At 43.1% G+C, this 18,558-nt stretch overlaps 1 protein-coding gene across 2 annotated transcripts in view; it reads right to left on the reverse strand.

Moving 5' to 3' along the window:
- Positions 1 to 10,885: 10,885 nt before the first annotated feature.
- The window catches only part of imp3 (IMP U3 small nucleolar ribonucleoprotein 3), a 221,220-nt gene continuing 213,547 nt past the window's right edge, over positions 10,886 to 18,558 (reverse strand). Inside the window, exons 6-7 of one of the 2 annotated variants that reach the window (XM_069937635.1) lie at positions 15,749 to 15,821; positions 10,886 to 11,169 (exon numbers count right to left, since the gene is read on the reverse strand). In XM_069937635.1, the coding sequence (XP_069793736.1) occupies positions 11,143 to 11,169; positions 15,749 to 15,821 (100 nt within the window). In that variant the 3' untranslated portion in view covers positions 10,886 to 11,142. Of the gene's footprint in view, positions 11,170 to 15,748; positions 15,822 to 18,558 lie in introns of those variants that run through there. The other variant, XR_011357576.1, reaches the window with a different exon arrangement.

Raw genomic sequence — 18,558 nt, forward strand, 5'->3', positions numbered from 1 at the left:
TCTTCTATTCTCCCCACTGAAGTGAATCATCGTGCAATTGCTCACCTTACAACAACTACTAAGTAGCTGCTCACTTAACTTCTCTATATCCATTTGCAGATTCCTTCTGCTATCCTCCAAACTTCTCTTCCTATTCATCTTGGATTCATCAGCACTTTCATCTAAATTGTTAACAATGATTGCAAATCGTTGCGATGTGTTTGGCATCCATCTGGCTGCAACTTAACAACTTGAAATGACCCATATCTCATTCTATTTTCTGCTCGTCCACCTTCAGTTCATGCTTCGATACCACCTATACTAGTCTTTATTTGGCATCTTATTGAATGGCTTTTGGAGAAACAAACACATAAAATCTACTTGTTCTCCTTTATCCACCCTGCCTATTACATCTTCTAAGAATTTCAATATAATTGTCAAACACAATTTCCCTTTTATAAAATCATGTTGGCTGTCTTGATTTGATTGTGTCCTGCTGCCACTTCCTTAGTAAAGGATTCCAGCATATTCCCAGTGCAGACTTATGATAAATGGTCTGTCTCCCCTTTTGTCTTAAGAGGACATTAGGAAACTGGAAATGTAAGACAAGGTTGATTCTGGAAGCGAGGGGGATAAGTTAGGAGGAGAAATTGAATAGCCTTAGACTATACTAATTGGAGCTTAGGAGGGGGAAATGGTGGGATCTTATCGAAACTTGTAAAGTTATGAAATGAATGGGAAAGATAGAAGAGGGGAGATTGTTCCCACTGGCAGGCAAGACTATAACTAGGGAACACAGCCTCAAGATGGAAAAGCAGATGTAAGGCAGAGATGAGGAGGAACTTCCTCTACAGGTAGTGAATCTCTGGAATTCTCTACTCAAAGAAGCAGCAGAGGTTGCTTCATTAAGTATATTTAAGACACAAATATATAGATTTTTAAATAGTGGGAAAATTAAGACTTCTGGAAAACAGATATGTGGAGCCGATTTCATGGCCAGATCAGTCGTGATCTTGTTGAATAGCAGAGCAGGCTCCTCGGGGCAGATGGCTGACTTTTGCTCCTATTTCTTGTATTCTTTTATAATGTACAGGGACTCTTCCATAAACAGGCGACTGTTAGAAGATTATAATTAATGTATCAATTATATCAATAGCCATATTTTTTGATGCTAGAATTAATCTCTATGGGATATCAACTTAACCCATTCCCCCATATCTTATCTTCACTGATAACTGTTTTAAATTCATTTGTTTTTTGCCCCAGATTTTATGTTATTACTGAGATAGTTTTAGTTCATTTTAATGTGAACAGATAATAAAATATTTCTTAAAGTTCAGCCATTTCTTCATTACAACCTCAGAACTATAGAACACTACAGCATAGAAACAGGCCATTTGGCCTATCTAGTCTGTGTCAAACCATTATTCTCCTTAGTCCCATTGAATTGCATTCGGACCATAACCCTCCATACCCCTCTCATCCTCAAAGGAACACCAAACCAAAAATCAGAAAATACTGGAAACTCAAAGGTCAGGCAGCATCTGTGGAAAGAGAAGCAGAATCAACATCAACATCTCAGATCAAAGACCAATCATCGGCTCTTGTAATTCTTTGATCCTCAAGGGGCCCAATGTTGACTTGATCTGGTGCTCAGTGTCTATTTTTGACCTTAATGTGAGCTTGGTATATTTTCTCTTGTTAACAGCTTTTACTAGTCTGCTGTAACCTTCAACACATTATATGCCTTTTCTTTCAATAGTTTTGATCCATTCCATCAGTCTGAACTTTTTATCCTGATTATGATGCAATACTTCAGCCTTGTAAGTGGACATCTCATTATAATATCTGCTATCGCGTCTAATTATTTTAAAAAATTATCTAGAAATTCTAGGATCAAATTTCGCAATTTTTAAAAATTGTCCACCTCTTTGGGCATTTCAGTACAATATACTCAGGATGACTTAAGCATTAAATTGCTGTTGCAGTTCAGGTGCAATGCATTCTGAACATCACCTACGTGGTAGCCAGTAGACATCAAAATTCCAAAAAGGACAAGTGATCGAGGACTTCTCATTTGTATATATGATCACAAGAGGGCCAGTGGGGAGACCACAAGTTCTGGATAAAGTTTTTGCAGAGAGCATCACAAATGGAGAACATAGATCCAAAATCTCTCCATTGCTCTGCCCAATACTTTCCAATATTCACACAAGTACAATATTTTGAACTGAGTTCAAATTTTGCATTTTGCATTCCCATATCTCAAGGTTAATATTTAATGGGGAAAAGTTATCAGCACAGGTGTTGGCCAGATATCTTCCTGGGGATTTCCCACCCCCACCCATCCCCGACCAAGTTCCACTTCAAACTGCCTTGACCACTTAAACAACCTGTTTTTATATAAAATCTCAATTGCATGCAGGGTCATTGACTTGAAACACTACCTTTGCTTCTTTCTCCATAAATCATCAACAAAAGAAAACAAACTCCTCAAAACCCACTGTTCAACACTGCATCTTTAAGAGGTTCAGAAACCTGCCATCTTTAAGACAAGGCAGATAGATGTTCAGTGTGGATAAGAGATTTTAATGGCAAAGTGCATTTTTAAACAAGTCATCCTGTTACTAACAAAGAAAAGAACACCATTCACAGATCTTCAGGTACCAGCTGACGTTTACTCATCTGCCCTAATACCAAAATAGACCAAGAATAGGCTAGTGCCACAAATTTAAACACAATTCTCCTAATGACCTTGAGCTGGCCTTTGATACCGTTAACAATAACCATATCAACCTTATAACACAAACTTAATCAATTAAATTCAAGTCCATCTTCAAATAAAAAGGTCAAGTCCCTCTTAACGTGTGTCAAAAGGTTTCTTTGAAGTGAAAATTAATCTGGCACCAGCTGGTCTTAGAACTGCTCCTGTTAGACCCCACTGCACATGAAACAGCCCGATCCCACAGAACCACTTATGAGGGACATGCAGTAATTAACAACTAAATTGCATTTTATGCATTATGTTTCAAAACTCAAAATGCTTCATTGTGAATAAAGTTCTTTGAAAGTTTAATCACTTGCAACATCAGGAAACATGGGCGTTCATTCGCATACTTCAACTCTCACAGTGCAATTGAATATATGGTTATCACAGCTGTCATATAAGGACATGAAAGAACCTCAATGATGGTGTTATAGAATGGATGTATAGGTTATACCAGTCATAATATCTTCTTTCTTTGGCTTGGCTTCGCGGACGAAGATTTATGGAGGGGGTAAAAGTCCACGTCAGCTGCAGGCTCGTTGGTGACTGACAAGTCCGATGCGGGACAGGCAGACACGGTTGCAGCGGCTGCAGGGGAAAATTGGTTGGTTGGGGTTGGGTGTTGGGTTTTTCCTCCTTTGCCTTTTGTCAGTGAGGTGGGCTCTGCGGTCTTCTTCAAAGGAGGTTGCTGCCCGCCAAACTGTGAGGCGCCAAGATGCACGGTTTGAGGCGATATCAGCCCACTGGCGGTGGTCAATGTGGCAGGCACCAAGAGATTTCTTTAGGCAGTCCTTGTACCTTTTCTTTGGTGCACCTCTGTCACAGTGGCCAGTGGAGAGCTCGCCATATAACACGATCTTGGGAAGGCGATGGTCCTCCATTCTGGAGACGTGACCCATCCAGCGCAGCTGGATCTTCAGCAGCGTGGACTCGATGCTGTCGACCTCTGCCATCTCGAGTACTTCGACGTTAGGGATGAAAGCGCTCCAATGGATGTTGAGGATGGAGCGGAGACAACGCTGGTGGAAGCGTTCTAGGAGCCGTAGGTGATGCCGGTAGAGGACCCATGATTCGGAGCCGAACAGGAGTGTGGGTATGACAACGGCTCTGTATACGCTTATCTTTGTGAGGTTTTTCAGTTGGTTGTTTTTCCAGACTCTTTTGTGTAGTCTTCCAAAGGCGCTATTTGCCTTGGCGAGTCTGTTGTCTATCTCATTGTCGATCCTTGCATCTGATGAAATGGTGCAGCCGAGAAAGGTAAACTGGTTGACCGTTTTGAGTTTTGTGTGCCCGATGGAGATGTGGGGGGGCTGGTAGTCATGGTGGGGAGCTGGCTGATGGAGGACCTCAGTTTTCTTCAGGCTGACTTTCACAGCAACCCCAGAATAATATTCCGATAGCCTATTTACAAAAATGGCTGCCTCCACCAAAGCATGGTGGTGCATGGATATACTTTGACACTATGCGATTTATTCACAAATTATTAATTCTGTTAATTGCCAAAGTAGCTTAACTGCTTCTTGAGATTTACAGCCCCAAAAGCCTATAAATTAGAGTCTCTGGATTCTGACATTAACTGTGCATTTTCAACTGTGCACCATTATGGTTAACATTTTAACATAATGGATCTCTTTTAATCATTTTCAGTCAGTGAGCAATTGCAAGAGAGGGAGAGGAAAACAAATCAGAGGGTACGTGTGCAGGACAACAACATGCATTATGAAACAAGAATGGAAGGGGGGGTGGGTGAGTAAGGAAGGAGGTTGAATTTTGATTGCATCAAAAACCACTGCTTTGTGGAGGACTTGATCCTGCTTATCCCAGTCTTGTTAACACAGTTTTCTTCTGAGCATCTCATGCAGAAGCATTTAATGTTTGAGTTGTCATATGCTGATTTACCCACAGCATGTGAACCACTTTTCTCTAACACCAGAAGCTTAAAGGAATCATCGACCAGACCAAAATGACCTCAGGGCTTCAGCTCTTAAAGGAGGGCTGACTACTCAATCGCACCATTGCTGGAAATCACTGATGCTAGGTTGAAGAGAAACACAAAACATGCAGGCACTGAAATTTTGAGTGCACAAAGAGAAGTTGGAGGGTCACAGCAGGTCAGGCAGCATCCATGGGGAGAAATGGTCAGTTAATGTTTCAGCTCGGGACCCTTTATTGAATGCTGCCTGTTCACTGCCCATTACTGGCTGCCCAGAAACTACCACAGGGCTGAGAGCCCCATACTCACTGATCAGATTCTCTGCATCCTTTTGGAAGATGTTAGAAGCAGAAAACAAGACCTTCACACCAGTTGTCCCAGGAAGGACTAACTCAGACCAGGATAAAGCAGAATAAGTGACTAAAATACAAACTTCCCACATCTTGGGAACCATCTCTGACACACACTAGTTATAAATACTGGACCAGGCAAGAGCACTTGAAAAATAATGCTAATGTGAATTCTTTATTCGGAAGTTGTTTCTCACAAATTTGCACATTGAAAGTTTTGATTCACATAACATTGCTCCTGGTTTCATGACTTGTGTTGCAATAATACTGGTATGAATACCAACAGGAGGAAAAAATAATCAATCTGCTGGAGGAACTCAGCGCATCAAGCAACATCAGTGGGAAAGAATGGTCAATGTTTTGGGCCAAACCCTGGATTAAGACTGACAGTGCAGAGGTATCCAATATAATGCTGTCAGAGTGGAAGGGGTTAGATAAGAGGTCAGTGAACCAGGAAGAGGTGAATGATGACGGACAAAGGCAGTTGATTAAAAGGTGTACGACTCAGGGAGAGAGAGGCCAGTGGAAACTAAGGGGTCAGGTGGATGATGGGCCAGGCAGAGCAGAGCAAAGTGATACGCTGAGACAAAGACTGCCTGTGCTGGAACCTGAGAAGAAAACGTGGTAATAGTCATACAACGGGAGCTCTTGGGAAAGAGCTATTAGGGAAGGACAGAAGGGACCAGATGGACTCAAAGAGGGTAGGGGAAGGCAATGATTTCCCTGTGGTGTGACTCGAGGTTATCACTCGGAAATAAGACACACACAAGTAGTGCAGTTGACACTGATTTAATGAACTGGCTGCTCTCTTTTATATAGTCAGGCAGACCCTACTGCCATGTGACCGACAGGCATGACTCGTATTCCTTCAGATTCTTATTGGTTTCCTCAACCCGCCATCAGTGATTGGCTGGATCTGCCTGTTTTGCCATAATGTCATTGAAGGGGGTAGTCTGTGCCACCCTGGGCCCTGATTGGCCCTTTCGTGATCCAGTTGTTTAGCAGAGTCACTGGCAATTAGCTGGCAGAGCCCATTTTGCAGCGGCCTATGGTAACAGGCCACTGATGCCTCATGCAGCCCACCCGATTTCCATATTCAAATGGCGTCTTCTGTGTCAGTTTGTGGTGATAGCCACGGGCCCCTGCTACATGACCCCACCCCTCCCCCCAGAACTGGCGATTGAAGGTATTAGTACCTTTGGAAGGCCTGCCCCTGCAGCAAAGGATTGGGAGTATAATTGGTTGGCTGCTGTCCAAATGTGCCAGTTTGAGCCAGTCAATCTTGAAAGTCTCTTCCCTGCCACCAATGTCCAGAACAAAGATGGACCCATTGTGTCGGAGAACGTGATATGGCCCTTCGTATGGTCTTTGGAGCAGTGGCCGGTGAGCACTGTGCCTCTTAAAAACATATTTACAGTTCTTGAGGTCTTTGGGGACTTTAAATCGAGGATGGCCATGCACTCTGGGAAGTGTTGGGGCAAGTGTTCCCAAGTGTTCAGGCAGTGTGGCTAGGACGGTGTCTGGTGGTCTTCCAGAGTACTTGCCAAGAATTCTCCCAGAACGACTTAAGGGCATGCCATACACCATCACGGTTGCAGATGTATTAAAATTCTCCTTAGAACAGTTCGAATGCCCAGGAGGACCCACAGCAGTTCATCTGTCCAGTTGGACCCTGAGAGTCTGGCCATTAGGGCTGATTTGAGGTGCCTATGGAACTTCTCCACCAATACGTTGGCTTGTAGGTGATATGCCAGTCTGGTGGTTGGGTTCCCAGGGTATTGGCCAAGGTTGCCCATAGGTTGGAGGTAAATTGGGATCCTCTATCAGAAGTGAGATGTTCTGGGACCCCAGTGTGCCATCCAGTTGCTTAGCAGAGCCCTAGCACATGTCTCGATGGATACCTCAGGTAACAGGACTGCTTCAGGCCACTGGTTGAACAGTCTACAATAGTGAGCAAGTAACAGGCACCACGTGACACCGGTAGTGGGCCAACAAGGTCCATGAGTTTGTGGCTGAATCTTTGTCATGGTGGTCCAATGGTCTGGAGAGGGGCCTTTACATGTGTCTGAATCTTAGCAGACTGACATTGTGTGCAAGTCCTTGCCCACTGGCTGATGTCTTTTTTGAGGTCGTGCCAAATGAATTGGTCAGCTCCCATTCTAACAGTGGTCCTAATGGAGGGGTGTGCCAGATTAAGGAGCATGTTGAAAATTTGTCTTTTCCAATTGGCTGGGATGATTGTGCGTGGCTTACTGGTCACAAAAGAGTCATTTCACCTGGGCCGATTGGGATGTCCTCCAGCTGCAGGCCAGTTACTGCAGTCCAATTAAGCAGGGACATCAAGATCTGCTTGTTGTGCTTTCGCCAGAGCCATGTAGTCGATGCATGGGGCGGGGGCGTGTATGGTGGAAATGATAGGTCAGGACAAGGCGTCAGCTACCACATTGGATATGCTTACAATGTGACTAATGTCAGTGGAGAATTCTGAAATATAAGAAAGGTGTCTCTGTTGCCTGGCTGACCATTGATCTGAAACTTTACTGAAAGCAAAGATAAGTGGTTTATGATTGGTGAAGATCTGAAATTTCCTGCTCTCCAGGAAATATTGAAAATGTCTCACTACCACATACAGAGCCAACAGTTTGCAGTAGAATGCACTGTATTTCAGTTCTGCCATTGTCCATGCACCAGCTGCTCAAGCGCACCCCTGACTGCTGTATCGTAGGCATCCACTTTGAGAGCTATCAGGGCATCAGGCCTAGGGTGCACCAGTAGTGTTGCATTGGCCAGAGCATCCTTAGCAGATTGGAATGCCTCAGCTGCCTCATTCATTCACATAATGTCTTTCTTGTGACTGGACATGAGGGAGAATAATGGCCTCATAATGCGAGCTGCCGCCGATATGAATCGGTGGTAAAAATGAATCATGCAGGCCCTTGACTGTATTTGGCCTAGCAAATGACTGAATGCCTTTAACTTCTCAGGCAGTGGCCTGGCCCCATCTTTATTAATCCAGTGTCCCAAGAAGTCAATAGTCTCGTGGCCAAATTGGCATTTGCTGGGCTAATGGTCAACCCATACTCACTCAGGTGAGCGACAAAAGTCTTAAGTGAGTATCGTGCTCGGGGTGGTCATGGCTAGCTATCAGAATATCATCGAGATAGATGAAAACAAATTTGAGATCCCGGCCCACTGCATCCATTAACCTCTGGAAAGTTTGAACTGCATTTTTTAATCTGAAAGGCATCCAGAGGAACTCAAAAAGTCCAAAGAGGGTGATAATGGCAGTCTTGGCGTTATTATCCAGGTGGGCCAGGATTTGATTTTAGCCCTAGATTAAGTCAATTTTTGAGAATATCCAGGCCAACTGAAGGTTAGCGGTGAAGTCTTGTATGTGGGGGACTGGATACCTGCCAGGCGTGGTGGCATCGTTGATGCGTCGGTAGTCTCTTCATGGCCTCCACCCTCCTGATGCTTTTGGCATCATGTGGAGTGGTGAGGTCCAAGGACCTCCATTTTACAGAATTCCTCCCTTGCCAGGTTAAGTTTCTTAGGTGGCAGGTGGCATGCCCTGGTGTGGAGGGGAGGCCCTTTAGTGAGGATCTGGTGCCATACCTCATGCTCGGTTGTTGTAGAGGTGAAATGTGGTGTTGTAATGGAAGGAAACTCATTGTCAAAAGCAGTCACGGAATGTGGTGGGGGGGGGGGGGGGGGTGCTGTGAGTCTAGTGCCACCGAGTGAAACGGAATGGAAAGTCTTTGTGTACCAGCCTCCATCCTTATTGTCCATCAGTAGAGATTGGCTCAGAGGAAGTTGGCTCACAGGAATGGCTGTCGAATGGATGCCAAAGTGAACCTCCAAGTAAAATGGCAGCTGACGAAACGAAGGGGAATGGTGCGGGTGCCGAAGGTGCGAATGTTTGAGTTATTGGCTGTGGGTGTCAGAGGCAGAAGGGGGAGGAAGGACACCGACAGCCCCAGTGTTGACCAGGAACTGACTTTGATGTATGCTGGCCATGGCAGCCATCAATGATAGCCGATTCTGGCATTTCCCGGCAACGCACAGGCGAAGCAGCATCGACTGGCCTCTATACCCCAGTGTTGATGATAAAAACAGTATGGCTCACTGGCGAGTGGGGGGGGGGGGTCCTGTCACATGGGTCAGTGGGATTCCTGGCTGGTTGCTGTTGTCGAGGCGTCATCACCTGTTTCAGCATAAGGCAGGTGTCTCTCTTCGCTGCCATAGCAGGTCCACTCGGGCAGCTATCTTTCTGAGGTCATTGAAATCCTCTTCTGAGGTGAGCAACCGGATGTCTTCAGGCAGCTGCTCCAGAAAGATCTGCTGAAGCAGCGAGCAAGAGGTGTTACCATCATTGAGAGTGAGCATGACGCTCATAAGGGCAGAATAGGCCCTGTCCTCCCAAACCTTATGCACTCGTGCCTCAAGAGCTTGAAAGTGGGGGTGAGTAGCTCCTTGTTGGCCACATACTTCCCTTGCTCTGGAGGGTGCTGAAGAAAGTTGATGGTCCAGGCCACGGTGTCCTGGTTGAGGGTGCTTACTACGTGATAGTAGCGTGTGTTCTCGGCGGAGATCCAGTGAATGGCAAACTCTGCCTCGGCTTGCTGGAACTAAATCTGTGGCTGCGATGTCCAGGAGCTCGACAGCTTTAGAGAGACCATGTTGACTGAGGGTTTGCCTTCCATTTCCATATCTTGGGTCCAAAAACACTGTTTGGACCTGTAGTGTGTCTCGAGGTTATAGCTCAAAAATAAGGCACACACAAGGAGTGCAGTTGACACTGATTTAATGAATGAGCTGCTCTCTTTCATATAGTCAGGTAAATCCTGGCTGCCATGTGACCGATGGGGTAACCCATGCTCCTTCAGACTCTGAGTTGGTGTCCTCACAACCCCTCGTCGGCGATTGGCTGGATTTGCTCGTTTTCCCGCAGCATCATCAATGGGTGTTGTTTGTGCCACCCTGGGCACTGATTGGCCTTTTCGTAATCCATCACCAGTGATTAGCTGGCAGAGCTTGTTTTGCAGTGGTCTATGGGAACAGGCCACTGACGCCTCGTGCAGCCCGCTTGATTGCCGTGTTAAAATGGCGTCTTCTGTGTCAGCCTGCAGGCCGCTACATCCCCATATTTTTCCAACTCCTCTTTTTGGGTCAATCTGTACTTCCCTGACTTTTCTTCCCCAACAGCTCTCATTGTAGCATTATTATCACCTCTTCTTATCAGCCTTTGTCCCTACAAATCACTCTGCTCCACCATGTGTGGCTCACCTTCGACCTGACTTCTTTTCTCTCCTCTTGCCTCTCTCTCCCTTTGGCTAGCTCTGTTCCTTCAGCAGATTGTCTAATGGAAGAGAGTCAGTTTGGGGAATAAAGTTTCTCTTGACTTATTGGCGAGAGTACAAGGAGGTTGTCCTGTGGTTCTAATAGTTAATTTTTCTCTCTCAAAAAGGCAGAAAGTGAGGATTCTGCATGTTCAGGTACTGATGACAAGCATAAGAGGTACAGCTTAACAAACACAGTAAAACCTTTGGTATCCGGCACCTATGGGGATTGGTAGATGCCGGATAAGTGAATTTTCTTGTTGCTTGAGGCTGCATGTTGCTTGGATTGGCGAACTAACACGAAGGTGCGCCAGTTTTAAGCTTCTGTATTTTTTACCTATTTATTTTCCTTGCTTTTTTTTTGTGGGTTGCTTGAGGCTGCCAGTTGCTTGATTTCCAGAAAAAAAGGTTTAATGTATACAACTAGTTTGGCACAACATGATCGAACCTCAAGACTAAACACTGTGGACCAGTAGACAAGATCCATTCCATAGTAAGCTGATGTAAAGAATGCCAATCCTGTAAAAATTATTTATTGCAACCACTTAGTGGGAGACCACTTTGTGGAATTAGGATGCTTTACAATGTTCAGAGTATTATAAAGATGAAATTAATCTATGATGTGTGCAGTGTACAAAAGGGGGACAAAACCAGAAACAAATAGTGACAGTCCTGCCATTAGGATCTATCAATAATGGCAACTGGAGCAGGCTAGGGCACCAACAGCTGGATTCACACCACATGGAATATTACGGTCAGGGCAAAGAAGTGGAATTACACAACCAAGTCGAAGTCATCTCTCTGTAGGAAGAAATGAAAGAGGAAGAATTAGAAAATGATCAACAACCTATAAATCAGGTGTAAAATAAAACACCAATTTCAAATACATTCCAGTTCACTTAAAAATATAGAAATACTGCAAATTGATAGTCAGTCTCACTTCAACTCCTAACATAACTAGTTCAGATACTCACTTTACCCCACACCTCCCTTTCATCCCAAAATTCCATCCGTCAAACCAAACCTTTGGATACTTCTTATGGTTCAGTCTTCACTTACTTTTTTTTAAAAATTTTTATTTTTCACACCATAAATCACATTAGCCATGATATACACTGTTTCTTTTTCACACATATACAGTGACTTTTTCTCCCCCCCACCTTTCCTCCCAAACCACCCCCCCAACCCCCCCTCTCATCCATTTTAGGTATACAATCTAGGTTGCATTAAGCCAGGCAGACAATGTTGCCATTCTACAAAATTACACCAGAAATTCTACTGAGTCCATTCTTTTCTTTCCTTCTCCTTCCATCAACTTAGGTAATGTTTGTCCCCGGTAGGTTTTCGCTATTGTATTTAATGTAAGGCTCCCATACTTGTTCGAATATTTCAATATTATTTCTTAACCTATATGTTATTTTTTCTAATGGAATACATTTATTCATTTAAATTTAGTAGTTTCTTGCTTTTAATTTGGTTATGTATTCCATTAATATTTAAAGACATATAGTTCAGCGTAGCCCTTTTATATTTTGTTTATCTTCTCTTTCTGTATTTCCATCATTACCTTTCCTCCTTTTCCATTTCTGTTTTCTTATTTTCAACTCTTTATAAGACAACATTCCTACAACATCCAACATTTTCCTTATTCTCCTATTTCTATCTTATTTATCCCCAATCTCCCCTTCACCTCCTGAGTTGTCCTTTATCCCTTGTCGGACAACCACATCTCCCCTCTCCATTTGGATTTGCGAATCCACTCGCAAGCGTCAACTGATTTTGCAGTGACCGCTATTTCCCCCCACCCCGCCTCCCCCAGAAAAGATTTCACTTTTCATATGTCACAAAGGTCACTCTTTTAATTCCCTCCTTATTCTCTCTATTCCATTACCTTCTCTTATTAATTCTTGTCTATACTATCTATATTTTCCTCTAAGTACAGATACATTCATGTATGCTCATTGTCTCTATTCACTCTTATACCTCTTTACCCGCATACATATCAATCGTGATCATTTTTACTCTCATTACCCGTCTTCATCCCTCAGTCTATTTTTGTCTTTACCCACATACATATCAATCGTGATCATTTTAACTCTCATTAGCCGTCTTCGTCCCTCAGTCTATTTTTGTAATTATTCTGCAAATTTTCGTGCTTCTTCTGGATTCGAGAATAGTCTGTTTTGTTGTCCTGGAATAAATATTTTCAATACCGCTGGATGCTTTAGTATAAATTTATACCCTTTCTTCCATAAAATCCCCTTTGCTGTATTGAACTCTTTTCTCTTCTTTAGGAGTTCAAAACTTATATCTGGATAAATGAAGATTTTTTTGCCCTTTATACTCCAGTGGTTTGTTGCCCTCTCTTACTTTTTCCATTGTCTTCTCCAGTACCTTTTCTCTTGTAGTATATCTTAGGAATTTTACTACAATAGATCTTGGTTTTTGTTGTGGTTGTGGTTTAGAGGCCAATACTCTATGTGCCCTTTCTATTTCCATTTCTTGCTGTAGTTCTGGACATCCTAGGGTCTTAGGGATCCACTCTTTTATAAACTCCCTCATATTCTTGCCTTCTTCATCTTCCTTAAGGCCCACTATCTTTATGTTATTTCTTCTGTTATGGTTTTCCATTGTATCTATTTTTTGAGCTAGTAGTTCTTGTGTCTCTTTAGTTTTTTCATTAGATTTCTCCAATTTCTTTTTTAAGTCTTCTACCTCCATTTCTGCTGCTACTGCCCGCTGTTCCATCTTGTCCATTTTCTTTCCCATTTCTGTTAAGGTCATCTCCATTTTATTTATTTTCTCTTCTGTGTTGTTTATTCTTCTTCTTAAATCATTGAATTCCTGTGTTTGCCATTCTTTAAATGACTCCATGTATCCTCTAACAAGAGAAAGTATATCCTTTACCTTGCCTTTCCCTTCATCTATTTCACTGTATTCTTCCTCTTCTTCTTCCTCTGGGTTGGCCATCTGTTGTTTCTTTGGTGCCCTTTCCTCCTCTTCTTTCTTGTTTCTATTGTCTTCTGTGGTCTCTTCTTGCTGCAGGTGTTCTGCAGCTGTCATTGCCGGCTGTGGAGATCGACTCCCCAGCTGGTCCCCCCTCCCGTCGGTGTGTTTTTTTTCATGCGCGGTTGCGCACTTTTACTCGGCTCTGCGAGCCATTTTTGTAGTCCATTATTTACCGACCTGAGGGAGCGGGTTTCTCTCTCTGCAGCGGGCCTCTTCGGACAGGTAAGGCCTTCACCTTTTTCCTCCTTTGTCTTCTCTTCCTCTCTTCTTACCGTTGCTTTCGATTTTTCTTTTTTTGTCGCCATCTTCTTTCCACCTTTATACTCACTTTTCTGTAACTTTTATTTCTGTGCCTTTGTGTTTTCCTTTGTTTTTCCCGACTTTTCTGGAGAGGGCTGGAGTTCACCGTCCGGCCACTACTCCATCACGTGACTCCTTTGCAGTCTTCACTTACTTAGTCAATATTTTTGTGAAGTGCCTTGGAAAATTCATCTAGGTTGCAGAAATGCATTTTTCATTAACAGCCTTGTTTATTTTTATCTGTTCTTGTTAATAAATTCAGGAGGAGGAAAAAGTGGACAGAATCACATTGTGTGGGTTCAGGTAACAAAGCAGTAAATTAATGATCTTTGAAGCAAGAGTAAATTTTGTTAAGAAAGCAAACATGACTGCCAGATCATACAGCAAGCTCCTGCATATAACACAACTGAATTTAAAAGAAAGTCTGCAGATGCTGGAATCAAGTACAATACATAGAAGTTCTGGAGAAACTCAGCGGGTCATTAATTTTATGTTTTGGGCCTGGGCAAGCTAGAAATAGACAGATGCCTGAATAAAAAGGTGGAGGAAGAGGGTGGGAATGAAGAGGAGAGTAGGGTGAAAGGGGCAGGGAGGGGAGCACCGGCCAATAGATAAGAGGTCATAGATGGCTACTGGGACGGTAATGAGAAAAAAGCTGAAAAGTGATAATGTGACAGGAGAGGGAAGGCATTGGGAATCTGGAAGAAAGGAAACAGATTTTTATTCAGACCCCAGTATGTTTTTGCTTATCCGTGACCAAAGGCCAGGGCCAAAATGTTGCTTACTCTTTTCTTCCTACAGATGCTACATGATCTGCTGAGTTTCTCCAGCATGTTTGTGCATTGCATATAACACAAATGATTTGTTAACCCAGCTTGGAGATATTGTTTGTGGATGGATTGTGGGCCAGTATACTTCACATCCTCTTCTCTTTAAATATCACCACAAACATTTTGCATTCACACAATAGTTGAGTGTGTTTGCTTGTTTGCTTGTCTTTCAGCATCTCAGCTAACAAATGGCTTTTCAGAAAATGTAGCTCATTCCGAAAACCAAGTATCAGTCTGGACTATGTGCTGCTGAAGGCAACAAATGAATTAGAAGTCAAGGGGCTGCAAACATAATTGAGCCCAGTTCCACCTTTCCAATTTTTTTCCCTTAGTATTCTTCACCCAGTCCCTCCTAGGTCTCACAGACCAGCTGGCAGGAGTATTCACAGACATCTTCAACCTCTCTCGCCCACAGGCAGAAGTATCTACCTGCTTCAAGAAGGTCACTATCATACCAGCTACAGCTTTACCATCAACACAATACTCCAAAATAAACTCATTCCCAAATTCCGGAATCTTGGCCACTGCACCCCACTCTGCAATTGGATGCACAACTTGAGACACACGGGACACTGCAGCTGCTGGAATCTGAAGATGAGCACAATCTGACTGATAAAGGGTTTTGACTCTAAATTTTGACCACTCTTTCTCTCCTACTTGATTGTGTTCAGCGGGATCCACAGCATCCTGTCATGCAGACTGCAATCAGTGAGGATCAGTGACAGAACCAACTCCACAATCACACTAAATATCAGGGCCCAGCCACTTTACCTACTCAGCCCCCTACTGCATTGCCTGGAAACCCATGTGGCCAAATGCTGCTCCAGCTCCTTCTATAAATACGCAGATGTCACCACCATTGTAGACTGGACCTCAAACAATGATGAGAAGGAATACAGAAGGGAGAAGAACCAGTGGCTTGGTACCAGGATAACAGTCTATCCCTCAATGTCATCAAGACCAAAGAACTAGTTACAGACTTCTAGAGAAGGGAAGGAGATTAGTAGTGCTGAGGTGGAGATAGTAGTTAGCTTTAAGTTCCTATGAAGAAACAACAATGGTAAACAGCTCAGAATGGTAAACAGCAGGTCATGAAGTATGCTGGTTTCAAATGTCCGGGCAGAATCAAAAACCAAATGCACCGAAAGGCTATTTTAGACCTAGCTTATCCACTGGTAAATTCAAGGCCTTCAGAAAAATGAAAGTTTATTTTGAGGATGGTATTTTAGCATAATTCTTACCTCTTCGTTATACTCCATTACATGTCGTTTGATCTTTGAAGAGTCTACCCAAGTTATGAAGTCTTCCATATTTCTGAAGGTTCAACATGAAAACAATAGGCACATTAACAGAGAACAAAAAGTGTTTGAATTATCTAGCATCAAAGTTGGTATATCCAGTCATTCAGCAGCTATCCCCTTTTAAACAGTTTGGTCAAGGTTCCCTATTTTTCCAGGTACCGGTGTAATGCACTTAGATTGGTAGATAAGTTCTTGATTAGGAGAAGGCAGGAAAATGGGGTTAAAAAGGATATTAAATCAGCCATGATGAAATGGCAAGGCAAACACAATAGGCTGAATAGCCTAATTTGACTCATCGGCCGATAGGACTCACCATGGTATTCCCATTAGCAGTAAAACACATAAACCAGCCGAACAGCTATTCATAAGTAGCTACTGACAAGATTGGCTCCACATCAAATCAATATCCTCATCTGAGGCAGGTGAGATTCAAATATGGATAATAAAGTGGTGGCTGATTTTTTTTGTCTGCCTTCACTTCCGAGGTACAGAAAAGGGTCCAAGTTTTCCAGAGTCTCATTGCAAATCTTCACTGAACTTTGGGGATCAATAACAAATGGTGAAAACTCTTCACTGACCTCAATATAAATGTTCACCTTCAGCAATCCTCCGATTTCAGCCCTGGACAAAACACTGAAAATTTCCCCAAGCTAAACCTGAACTACACAGAGTTCAAACTTTCATAGAAAAAATATCAATCCTGTTCCACCCACTAGTACTCAGTGGTTATGTTAATTTCGATCAGGGGTTCCGCATTGTACACTAACACTAATTTTCCTAAAATTTCAAGACCTTTTATTTTCGTGCTCATTAAATCTGTCTTGATCATTGAATGTATTTATTTATGCACGTGGTTTTTCCTTCAGTAAGTAATGTTTCATAGATTCAGCAGAATTGTACCACTTTTAACCAAAACATCCCAGGTTTTTTTTCAGTAGTGGGGGGGGGGGGTTAGAGTTCTTTTCTTTGTTTTTTTTTAATCATTCTGACAACATTGTATTATATTGGAAATGTACTTATATTCTTCATCTTTGGTAACCTTGTGTTCTCTATACTATGCGTGTTTGTTCTATAAAACTCGATAAAAAGATTGCAGGAGAGAAAAAAAATACAAATTGTGAAATTTAAAATACATAGCAAGTAGTTCCGAGGAAATATTTAAAAAAATATTTGGTTTGATGTTGAAAAGATTTTTATTAAATTAATAGCCACTGAGGAAAAAAAAAGATGGTGCCTTCCAGTGGCAACTCTTTGCTTGCCGCTCCAGCGGGAATCATCAGATATTCCCATTCAGAATTACTACAAATTAAACCTTCAGCAACGGAAACCAATTTACTAGTAAGTAATACTGTACTAAGGAAGTTAGTCTTTGGCTTGGCTTCGCGGACGAAGATTTATGGAGGGGGTAAAAAGTCCACGTCAGCTGCAGGCTCGTTTGTGGCTGACAAGTCCGATGCGGGACAGGCAGACACGATTGCAGCGGTTAGGAAGTTAGTAGAGATCTAGCAATTATCAGTAGTTGTAAGCTCTCCAACAGACCATGGACGATTCAAACAGCCAGCCCAAAGGCCATTTAAAGACCTTGGGCGATTCAATCAGCTGACACACAGGCCATTTAAAGAAGTTCCAACCACATGGGACTGAAGGCATCCGCTCCCTACCATCCTCCTGGCCAACGTACAATCTTTAGGAAGTAAACTGGATGATCTCAGAGGCAGATTGCAGCAGCAGAGGGACATCAGAGATTGCTCTGTGATGTGCTTCACTGAGACATGGCTGAATGAGTGCATTCTGGACACAGCACTATAGCCTGAGGGGTTCACCCACCAACAAGTGGGAAGGTCACCGGCGTCAGGAAAAACCAAAGGAGATGACATTTCATCATAGTGAATAAACAGAATAAACATGAGTGTTATGTCCCAGTCCTGCTACCCTGAACTGGAACATCTGGCAATCAAAAGCCATCCTTTCTATCTACCGAGGGAGTTAACTGCCATCATCCTGGTCGTTGTGTACATTTGACCCCAGAATAACATCAGGCTGGGACTGGAGGGGCTGAGCACTGTGATCAGCAGCCATGAGACAAAATACCCTGATGCCTACCTTATCATTTTAGGGATCTTTACACAGACCAACCTGAAGAAGCCTAACAAACTATCATCAACATTACCTGCAAAATTAGTGGAGACAACACACTTAACCACAGCTACACCACTGTGAAGAATGCCTACCGAGTCATCGCAAGACCACACTTCTGCAAGTCTGATCACTGGGCTGTAATTCTACTCCCAGCATACAAGCAGAGACTGAGGACACTAGCACCAGTGGTGAAGATGGTGGAAGTATGGTCGATGGAAGTGGATGAGTGCCTGCAGGACTGCTTTGAACTTTAGTCAAGACTCATCCTCAATCTTGAATGAATATGCCAGGGCTGTCACCATTTCATCAAGACCTGCATGGATGAGTGTATCCCAACCGCACACCCCAATCAAAAGCCATGGATGAATCAAAAGATTCACAACCTGCTGAGAGTGAGATCACATTTAAAACTGGTGATCCAGATCTCCGCAAAAAGTCTAGGTATGACCCCACCTCAGCAGCAAAGAGGCAGTTCCAAGGGAAGCTTGAGTGCATCAGATACTCACCAGCTATGGCAGGGTTTGCAGGCCTTCACATCATACAAGGTGAAGCTGAACATCATAAATGGCTATTATGCTTCACTCTGCTTTTATGCTCTCTTTGAAAAGGAG

This window comes from Narcine bancroftii, chromosome 5 (assembly GCF_036971445.1).
Source record: "Narcine bancroftii isolate sNarBan1 chromosome 5, sNarBan1.hap1, whole genome shotgun sequence".
Classification (NCBI taxonomy): Eukaryota; Metazoa; Chordata; class Chondrichthyes; order Torpediniformes; family Narcinidae; genus Narcine; species Narcine bancroftii.